Source organism: Grammomys surdaster, unplaced genomic scaffold (genome assembly GCF_004785775.1).
Source record: "Grammomys surdaster isolate TR1022 unplaced genomic scaffold, NIH_TR_1.0 170, whole genome shotgun sequence".
NCBI classification, from domain to species: Eukaryota; Metazoa; Chordata; class Mammalia; order Rodentia; family Muridae; genus Grammomys; species Grammomys surdaster.
This window is the reverse complement of record NW_021604618.1, coordinates 9,872,033-9,882,464: the sequence shown is the minus strand read 5'-3', so window position 1 is coordinate 9,882,464 and position 10,432 is coordinate 9,872,033. Positions and strand designations below refer to the sequence as shown.

Here is a 10,432-nt window from a genome sequence, read left to right as displayed (position 1 = left end):
GGCAGCACAGCCCCAAATACAATTGACTCTGCCGATTGGACTGTTGTCAGACACGGGAAAATACACAGGAACATATCCACCCAGTACCACCATCACCCTAACAGTTCCCTGAGCCGATTGCCCCCTTCATAAGCACCCCCAGCCCTTCTTGGAACCCACAAGGGGCAAACATCAAGCTCTTACAGTCTCTCCCTACATCACCTCTGAGGATTACCACAGAATCCACAGAGAAGTCTCTGCAGTGTTGGAACAGCACTGCAAATCCCAAGCCCTGCACAGCTCTGCAGAACGTTATAAAACCTGAGCATGGTGATTTAACTCTGGCAGAGGTGCACAGTACATAGCACCGTGTGTGTGTGTGTGTGTGTGTGTGTGTGTGTGTGTGTGTGTGTGTGTGTGTGCGTGCGTGTGTGGAATAGAAAAAGAGCCAGAAAGATACATTTTTCGCTAGTGACCCCCCAATCCGTGCCTCCACGGCAGGCATAGGGTTGGAACCCCCACTCACACAGTGATCTGCCTGCCCCAAGTGGTGCTCAGAAGCCTGGAGTCTTCCCACCCGCCACTACTCGCTTTACTTCCGCTGCTGAACTCCGCCCTCCCCTCAGCCAAGGACACAAATATTAACAGAAACTCAAAACAGAAAAAGAAAAAGACCACATCACGGTGTCACCGGTCCTTCCTTCCACTCTTGTCTCACACAACCTCATCCCATTGTCTGGTCGTAGAGACTAGGGCTAGAGGGAAGGAGCGTGTCCATGAATTATCCTCCTCGGAAACCACGGGAATAGAAATAAAGCCAGTCCCCTCTTTCCACTTCCTCAGACATCTCCAACCTGCAGCCCCGTGTCTATAGAGAAGCCCTCTCAGGAAATGTGGTTCTCAGCTCCTCTCTTCTCTCCTCTCTTCTCCTCTCTTCTCCTTGGAGCCTCCTGATAAATTGACTCCAGGAGCCTGTGGTTCTTAGCAATAAATAAGCTCCAAATATAGAAGAGGGGGGAAATATGATGAGCCTCTCTGACATTTGTCTTTAAAATAAAACTAGCTGCACGTCAAGTTTGAGCTTAATTTCTGGAAATAGGCGGAAGTCGCTCCGGATCATGCATGGAAGGCTAATTGAAAAGATCAGTCGGGGCGCTTGTGGCAGCCTTGTCACTTTGTGACAGTGCTCCGCTCCGGGAAATTGCATCGTCACGACAAACGGGACCGTGATAAAACGACCCTTTCCGTCCCTATTTGTAGATCACTCAGACGAGAATGAACTGCACTCTTCTCCCCTTCGAGGGGAGCTGCGTTTTCAGGGTAGCTTGAGGCTTGGGGCTGGAGGAGGGTTATAGCTCACCGAGGGGGGGGGGGGGGCCCCCCCCCAAATCGATGAGAAGTGACAGGCGTTTAGGGATCCCGGCTCCGGCCGTCCGGGCCAGTGCAAGAGGGTACATTGCACAGTGCAAGAGATGGCTTCTTAAACAGGGCAAGGCCTATCCTGTGCTTCCGGTTTCTCCTAAATTGTCTCTATCATCTCCCTTGGCTTTCTAGATTTCATTTACCACGCAGGTATGGAGGCCCATCTCTGGGCAAAAGAAAGCTCCCCAGAAAAAGGAAGGCTGTCCCAGAGAAACGAAGAGAAACTTTTCAAAAGCAAAGCCAGGGTAATTCTCAGTCTACAGATGCCAGAGCGTGCAAGGCCTCTAGTCCTTATTCCTCATTGCAAAACTAACGTGCTCAGCAAGCACCTCCACAGCTGAAGTCTGCATGTGCTCGTCTGAGAGACACGGGGCCAGGGTGCCTCTGCCAGCATCGAAATGGCAGCGAAGAAACATAGCTCTAAATTCCCCTTTAGAGGTTAAGCCTTAATCATTGTGTCCCTTCCCTAGGGACTGCTGGCGTTCTCGCCCAGTGGCGATGATTATGCGCCTAGAATTCGACCGCAAAGCTTCTAATACGAAAACATATGGTGTCAATTTGGATGCTCCGCGCCTCGCGCACACCCGGGAACCAGAGGCACAAAGCCTACAGGCCAACCCGCGACCCCTTCCCCTCTGGGCCTGCCAGCCAAGCCATAGCGCAGCGGCAAACGGTCGCGACTGAGCGCCTCTGCCCACCTGAAAACCTAAGGCTAGGGAGTCTGAGCTCCAGGGTATGCATCTGACAGGTTCTGTACAAATACAGTTGCAAAGCTCACACCTTTACTCACTTTCCTTAGCTTAGCGCCAAGGTCCTGTGGCATCATGGGCTGCTGGGCTCTCTGAGCTTGTGCAGTTCCACAACCGCAAGTTTCTAGAATACACAGGCCTCTCCATACTCCCAAGCACAGCTGTATCCTTGATTAAGACTGTGTAGACTCTCCACCCTTAACTGGGCCTAGCGTCACTGGCTCAGCTCTGTCACATACCAGCAACTATTGGCTGAGCACAAAGATTGGGGCCCGAAATGCCTGGGCAAAGGTATGAAGTGAGGCACAAAGACCATGGAATCAAAGGCACCAAGAGCCTGGGTCATCCAGAACCCACTCAGTTGAGCTTGCTAGTGCAAGGTTTATCCAATTCCTGACCCGCACAGCTTCAACTGTCTTTCCAGAGCCAATCCCCGCCCCACCCTTTCTTCACCGCGTGAGGTTTACTTCCCCACCAGAGTACCAACTTTGGATGTTCCACTCCTCTTCTCGTCTAGGCCGGTAGCTAGGGTGGGGAGGGGAGGAGCTGGCCTGAGATTGACTAGGAGAGGGAAGCCCCCCACCCCTCGGGGTCGGAGGAGACGCTCAGTCTTGGCCAAGCCCAAAGGGGCCTCCTTCTCTTCTCAGGAGAAGCCTTCGCTTCGCCCCGCCCTGCTCGGCCCAGCCCCTCTTTCTGGGGTCAGAGCCCGGGCAGGGGCGGGGAGGGGGTATGAGTTACAGGATTTGGGGTTGGGTGGGATGGGGTTTCTCTACCGCAGCTTCAAAAACTCGGGCGAGTAGTTTTGAAGGGCCCCAGCCTCTGCCCTTCTAGAACACAGCAGAGCAAAACGCCTCCCAGCCTTCCCTCGCGGGCTACTTGGCGCTCACCCGGTGCTGCCCGGACAGATTCCAGGCCACCTCCCTCTCTCCCAGTGGCTTGGACTCCGTAGGGCCCAAGACTCAGTGTGCTCCCCTAACCCAAGGCCCGCATGCCTCCAGCCCAACAGTCCAGAGAAAGACTTGAGACACTTACTGTTCTGCATGCTGGAGCTGGTTGGCAGCCTCCGAGTCCCACGGGGCTCGAATACGGGGCTCTGTTAGTTAGAAAATTGGAGTTAATCCAGGGCTTTGCACAGGTAGGCCTGCACTCCTACTGAGGAAGACCTGGTGCCTGAACTAGAGAATCCTCCTTTTCTTAGAAATTAAGCTACTCAGCCGCTTGAGGGGATCTGAGGGTCACCTAGTGTGAGCTGCTAATAAAATAATCTACATTCACAATTAGTTTCCCCAAATCTTTTAATAGTTAGCCCTTTAATCAGAAGAAACAGAAACAATGACTGGATTCCCCCCCCCCCCACCTGAACTATGGTCTTTAAAAACTCTTTCAGATTTTGAAGCCCAAAACAGCACCATAAAACTTGCCTGAAAACTGGGATATATGTCCACTCTTAGAATAGAAGATCTCACACATCTGCTCGACCGCCCCTAGTTAAAGTCTTCTGCCTAAGATGAAACAGAGGGAGAGAAAGGTGTGTCAAATTGGCACCGCTCACAGGTTGACTGGCTATCTGTGGCCCACTCTCAACCCAAAATAAATCTGGGGCCAGATCCTTCTGCCTAGAAACACTAAACCTACCCCAAACTTCCAGTGGCCTCTCCCATTTTCCTCTGGAAAATGCTGCGTTGGCTAGGCTTGGGGAAATGGGGAATCTTAAGTTGTGGGTCTCACTTTGTAAAATTAACAAGTACCAGGAAAAGGAGAAGGCTTAAACTAAGAGAGGGGAGGAGAAACAGCTAGGGAAGGAAGGGTGCCGAGCACCTAAGTCTGCAGAGGAAGAGAATGGAAAGACTTGTGGTGCCTTGGGGCCCAGGTAAGGAAGTCTGGGTGAGGCTCAGACCAAGCTCCCTCCTTTCCTGAGAAATTTCAGCACCACAATTGTCCATAGACCCTTAGAACTAAGTTCTTTGGTTATCCTTAACCAATCCTCCCAATACATACACCCAAAAAAGGCTTTCCAATCAGAGCCCCCACAACCCATCTCTCAGCTTCCAGACTGAGCAAGTGGTAAGTCCAACTTTTTACCCTAAATCTCATTTATTGCAGCTAATTTTGCTTTCGGTGTTTAGATCTTCCTCTTTTCCTGTATCGTGACATGTACTGTCTACCTCACCTCACTGCTTTAAAAAGTACAAACGAGAAGGGGTGAACACAGTCTACAAAGTCTACAGACACCAAACAATGGCTTCTATTCTGTGGCTCTCCCCCAATCCAAAGAGTAAAGCCCAGACTCTCAATCCAGCAACACCAGGTCCAAAGCAAAGGAACCAACAACTCTGCAACTCTCAAAGGAAAAGAAGGACTCCACTCACTGAAGTCCTGACTCGTTACAGCGCCCCTGAAGGCTTCCAATCCACCTACTCTCCTGGCTATCCCTCAAAAAGAGGGTTCTTGGAAGAGAGGTGGAGAAAATAGTAAAGTAATTTCTTGTTATAAATATCTGGAGGTAATTGTGTTACTGGTGTGAGTTGTTAGGGGTTGTAAAAAGATACAAGGGCACCGTGGGGCGCTCAATTGGAAAGGAGAGTTACAATAAAGAGCCCATTCAAGAGGATTGCCCAGAAGAAAGGGGGGGGGTTAAAATAATGAAATAGTCACAGCATCTCACGTTTATTTTATTTTAAAGAAATCATTCTCTTTTTTCCCCCTGTTTTTGGCTATGATGATGATTAATTTTGCTACCCTGCAAAGAATTCCAGGGAATAGTTTTCTCTTCAAGACCTTTTATGATTTAACTTTTAAGTAACCGAGAGGCAGCTTAAATCCATAAAACATAAGTCTAGGATGAGGACGTTTTCTCAGTGTCTGGTTATGACTGGACCTAGCCAAGGACTAGAAACCGCCATTGACTTTATCTCCTAAAGCCTCCCTCCGGTCTCTAGGCCGGTTCCTGAATCTATATCATGTCATGAACAGAAATTTCACCCAGAACAAAATGTCCATCTTACTTATATAGAGGACTCAAGCTGCACAGGGTAGCAGGTGTGTGTGTGTGTGTGTGTGTGTGTGTGTGTGTGTGTGTGTGTTGGGGGCGGGGTGGAATTAATTCTGTTTGGAACAGAAAACTTCTTGAGCTCTTCTCTAACCACACTTTTTTACACAGCCTCACGTCTCCATCCCGGCTCGGACCTCCGTGATACCATTTTAGAAAATTGTCTAGCTGATCCCCCAAGACCTAGCTGATTAGTTTGCCAAGCAAGTGGGAAGGTGATAGCACTTCAGGTTCCGGTTTTGCTTGGTTCCCACCCTCCTCTCCTCTAAGAAGCTATCTAATTACCTAAGTAATCGTTAACACTCAGTGCAAAAAGCACCCTGGGAAGCGGGGCACACCCTGCACCCGGAAGCAGTCCTGTTCTTAAAGAAGCTAGACCCCTCTGCCTCAGCCCAAACCTCTAGCCTAGGCTAGGTCTTTGTATTGCCTTGGAGGGGATCATAGACCTGCCTCAGAAATGAAGGACTCTTCGGAAATCTCCAAGGCCACAAGGTCTGAGTCCGCTGTACTCCGCACTCTCTGACCCAAACCCAAGCCAGAGCTTTCACTCTATGTTATTGTTTTAATTATTTAAATGTCAAAATCCACTCTCACGTTCCTTAGCTGAAGTGTTAGAAGAAGCTTGCTTTCTCTCCTCCAGATCCCCCTACCTAGAAATTAGCAATTAGGGAGACAAAGTTTACCCTCCAGGGCCAAAAGACAACAGCTCATCAATTGCCTTCAAACATATGCAAAGATCCCCAGCAACCCTCCTCCCAGTCAGTGGCAACAACTATTCTTTCTCTTGGGTAAACTTGCTAGGCTTTCAAGGATTTTAGCTTTTCATTTGCTTTTTTGATCCTATCTCCTCAACCCTTCCCAAGTTCGAGTTTAACATCCAAAATGGCGAGAGAGGGAGAGAGAGAGAGAGAGAGAGAGAGAGAGAGAGAGAGAGAGAGAGAGAGAGAGAGAGAGAGAGAACATTCACTTTGTTTTTAAACTTTTCAGAACGCTCATTAATGAAAGGCCAGGTTTTTTAGCACTCGAAAAAGAAAGCATTTCCACTTGAAATTCAACTCCATTTCCCTCAATTACACTTGCTAAAATTCGAGGCTATTATGGCTGAGGGAGATTGAGGAGATCTGCCCCGGGAAAGAGGCAACAACTTTCTGAACTTTGAAAAGCCACTTTTCCTCCTGGGGTCTTAGAATCCAAAAGCTCTCAAATTACTCATACTAATTAGCTGGGAGAGGACGCGATCCGAGGAGGGGAAACCAGTGCTTTCATATAGATGGTTTTTTTTTCCCTTTAAGCCACACAAAGAAAAATATCAGTATACTCGAAAGAGGGGAGCAAATCGCCTTTCCAGCTCGAAACTTGTTGAAATGGAAACATGGGGTACAGCTTGGTCAATGGAGACACGGGAGAATACCCACCAAGAGCTGGAGGTGGGAGTCCACAGGGCAGGGAACACACCAACTTTCGCAAGATAAGAGTTGTGGGAAGCCGGGAGAGCTAGGGCATTTTTTTTCCAAATCCAAGCTCAGCGCTCGGCTGAGGCTGGAAGCGAGGGCCTTAGGGGGTGGATGGAAGCTGGCAGTCCTTGGGATCCGCTCGGAGCTCCCTCGGAGAGCGCATCCAAACGCCTCGGCCTAGTTTCTTCCTTCACGGCCCGCGCTCGCTCCTGGTTCCTCGTGGCCTCCGGCCCACGGCCATGGTGTCCATCCAGTCGGCTCCGGCTGGCGGAGGGCACGATGCCCCCTTGGCGCTCGAGTGCTGCGGGTAGTTCTGTCCCCGAGAGGATCTTGCACAAAGCCGGAGCGCGGGCTGGAGGGAGGCGGCGCGGAGAGCTGGTTGGGCGCTCTCGGCGCGCTGGCTCGGCCCGGGCTGGACAAAAGCATCGCCGGTGGCTGCTCTCCGCGGCCTGGGGCACAGCGGAGCCTCTTCGTCTTTTCCCGCTGACCGCGAGCTTTTGGAGGTTCTGAAGCCGAGAGCTGCGGTTTGCGGGGGCGCCCTGCAGCCTAGCTGCTCTCCGAGAGCTCCAGCCGCACTTGCGCTGGTGCGGAGCCAGCCGCCTGCCCCGAGCTCCGCGCTGCTGCGGCTCGCGGACCGTCGTCCTCCGACGCGGGCTGTCGCTGGAACTAGAAAGTTTGGGCTCCTGCGTGGAAACTTCTCCGGCCCAACTCTCCCGGCGTAGCAGTGGGGGAGGGGACCAACGAGACGGGAGGAAAGAAGAGAGGGAGAGATCTGCCAGGATATTGAAATATAAAGAAATCGTTAAGAAAGAAGCGGGACTCACCTTTAAGAGGCATCCTCTCTTTCGTCGTTGTCAAAGCTCCTGTCAAGAGTTTTGTTGGGCTTTTTTTTTTTTTTTTTGGTTTTTGTTGTTTTAGGTTTTTTCCCCCCTGTTGTTGCTTAAAGACCACAACGGTTTGAAATGACGGTATTTTAAAAGAGTTGCTCGTGAGAGTTTTCTCCACGGACGCTGCTGGGTTGGTGTGTGAGAGCAATTCTCAGATCCCTGGGAAGAAGACAGAGATTGACAATAAAATGGGCTGTCAGCGGCTGGAGAGTGAGAGATAAAGAGTGTGGGTGAGGGAAGTGGCTGCAGCCAGCACACCTATGCTGATTGGTGATGGCTCAAGTGTGTTAATGTGTGTGTGCCGGCGCCCGGCCTCGCCTCCACCGCTCCTCACTGGCCCATTAGCGAAGCCTGACCTCTGTCATCATCCTCCAGCAAAACACTTCCTCCTGCGCCTGAACCAGAGCGGGAAATGAGGCCGAGCCACGGTTCGCTTTTCAAACCCACTAATCACTCCGCAACATGCAAATGCACCGCTCGCTCCCACACAAAATATTGCTTTATGCAAAGCAGCGCCGGGGCCTCGCGCCAGCCGATTGGATGCTCCCACTCCCTGCCTGGTGCAATTGGTCGGTTTGTTTGAATATGAATACACTTGTTTTCGGCTCTGCCGGTGGGTCCCGGCTTCTCTCTCCGGCGCTGGGCCCCCGCTCCCAGGCTCTGGCGCTCGCCGAGGTCTCCGGCTCCACGCGCTTCGGCAGCCAGCGCTGCAGCCGCGAACTTGATCAGTCTAATGGAGGCCACTGAGCTGGAAGTCATGCTGCCCCTCTAACCCCGAGCTGGGCCAGGGGTTCCCTGTCCGTGGAGGTAGCAAGTTTCACCATCTCTACGAGGTCCTATCTTGCACAGTAGCCTGCCGCTCCGCCCCGGTCCACTTTAACCTCCCACCCCTAGCCCTCCCCGGCCTTGGCCCCAGGACACAAAGTACAGCGGTGGTGGCTCTCTAGCCCACCTGACCTTTGGGAACAAGAGAAAAGAGGCGGGAGTGTCCCTGGATCCCGGCAGCCCCCACTCCGGCGATGGTGGCACAAGGATGCCTAGGCCTGAAGAGGGCCTCCAGGCCGAGAACTCAGAAAGGCCCGGCGGTCGCCCCAGCCCAGGCCTCCTGAGCCTGCCCTTTTCCCCATCCCACTCCCGCACCCCTGGCCTTTTCTTCTCTCCTTTCTGCTTTCCGAAGCCACCGTGCTCAGCCGAGCGGACGCACTGCCCCAGCCTGGAGAGGCCCGAGTAAACACGCCACTTACTTTGTGTACAGAGGATTCTTGTGAAAAGCTCTGAAGAGTCCTCACCAAACACTCTCCAACTTCTCCCACGTGCCATTTGTTGACTAAGTGCGGCTGCTTTTCCAGGCCATCGAAGGGAGGGGAAGTAGTGGAAGCCTGAGGGTGGGGGTGGGGTTTGACCAATGCTGGGAGAGATTCTGCGAGTGTGTGTCCGCCGGCTTTCTTGGTGTGTCAACGTGTGTCGTGGTGAGGAACCGGTTATCTGTGTGTGGTGCTTATGTATCCCCGCCAAGACACCCTCTCTTGGGTCAGCTCAGTCCACGGAGGCAGTTCCCCTTCAACTGTTGCCAGAAAAACGGCGAGGAAAGTAAGTAAATGGCTTTTCCCTTCTGACCACACACCAGAAGTCCATTTGTTGAATGCCGGACATTAGGATACACCTCAGTACACTCCAAAGACGTCCCTTGGAGTCTGCAGTTTAGGTGACAGGGGAGCAGGCGCCTTGTCCTGCGCTGTCCGGAGCTTTCTCTCCGCCTGCGGGCCTTGGAGCTGAGAAGTAGAAGGCCTGAAATCCGGAACACACTCAGAACCCAGCAAAGGGAAGTGGGGCTGGCAAAGCTGAGGCAAGGATGCCGAAAGCCACCACCGAAGCGTTTGATTCTTTTGACTCAGGGAAAGAAGCGAAAGTCAGCGTCCAGCAGTAGTCTGCTCACTCAGTTGATCTCTGGCAGGCTGCGCTGACGAATCCCCTTGGGAGTTGGAACCAGATGGACGCATCGGGCTGCCTCTGAGCCTGATGTGGGTATCCTAGTCTAGCCCCTGCCCGGGACCCAGCAATACAGTACTAAGGAGCCCTAGCAGAGTTCCAGGGACAGAAGAGGCCTTCTGCTACCCGAGCCAGAGGTGGGTTAGCACAAACCGTTCATCTCCTCAGCTTGAGAAAGGTGGTTGGCTAGCTGGGCTCATTCCGGAGGACCCAGGGCACAGGATCGGAGCTAGAAGGAAACACTGGCCAGAAGCTAAGGAGGTGGCGCCACTGCTGGGCTGGCGGCCTCCAGTGAGAGATTTCGTAGGACCGGGACTTTCAGAGGTTCCCAGGAAGTCTTGCCTGAGGTCCAGGTTCCAGATCAGAAAAGTCTGCATTCTCCTTGTCTCCCTTTTTACATCTCAAGCAAGCATTAAAGAAGCAAGATGGGGGGGGGTGTCCAGCGACTGTCCCAACTGGAGGCGGCGAATATCATTTTTACAACCTCTCAATTAGCAACCCAGTGGATTAGCACCCTCTTAAGCTTTGCCTAAGAAAGAGGCAGCCATAATCTTGTTGCTATTTCCCCCCCAGGGCACTGGCTCTTTCAATCAGTCCCCTCTCCCACCCACAACCCCCACCGCACCTCAGAGAAAAGTTTTAACAAAAAAATCAGAAGAAGCTAGGAGCCTGCGTGAATGCTGCTGACGTCACTGGGTGAGGATGGGGGCTTCGGGTGGGACTGTTGGAAACTGCACAAACAAAAAACAGAAAGGACTTGGCTGAGTCTAGTGTGTCAATATTTGGGGAAGGGAGCTGAGGAACAGAAAGAGGCAGAGTTTCTAAAGTTTAAGGAAAGGGGTGAAAGCCAGGATAATCTCTCTCTCTCTCTCTCTCTCTCTCTCTCTCTCTCTCTCTCTCTCT

The 10,432-nt window shown here is 52.1% G+C and overlaps 1 protein-coding gene and 1 long non-coding RNA gene across 12 annotated transcripts in view; one reads left to right on the top strand and one right to left on the bottom strand.

Annotated features, from left to right (window-relative positions):
* Pax6 (paired box 6) overlaps positions 1–10,432 on the bottom strand; it is a 29,154-nt gene that overhangs the window by 14,686 nt on the left and 4,036 nt on the right. For 4 of the 11 annotated variants that reach the window (XM_028766879.1, XM_028766881.1, XM_028766880.1 and 1 more), the window contains exon 1: positions 3,183–3,192. In XM_028766879.1, coding sequence (XP_028622712.1) covers positions 3,183–3,192 — 10 coding nt within the window. Of the gene's footprint in view, positions 1–833; positions 1,005–3,182; positions 3,244–3,571; positions 3,653–6,614; positions 7,320–7,477; positions 7,700–8,784; positions 8,830–10,432 lie in introns of those variants that run through there. The other 7 variants (XM_028766876.1, XM_028766878.1, XM_028766875.1 and 4 more) reach the window with 4 other exon arrangements.
* The window catches only part of LOC114620764, a 25,343-nt gene continuing 15,259 nt past the window's right edge, over positions 349–10,432 (top strand). Inside the window, exons 1-2 of the long non-coding RNA XR_003711353.1 lie at positions 349–398; positions 4,026–4,028. This is a non-coding gene — a long non-coding RNA (uncharacterized LOC114620764). The remainder of the gene's footprint in view (positions 399–4,025; positions 4,029–10,432) is intronic.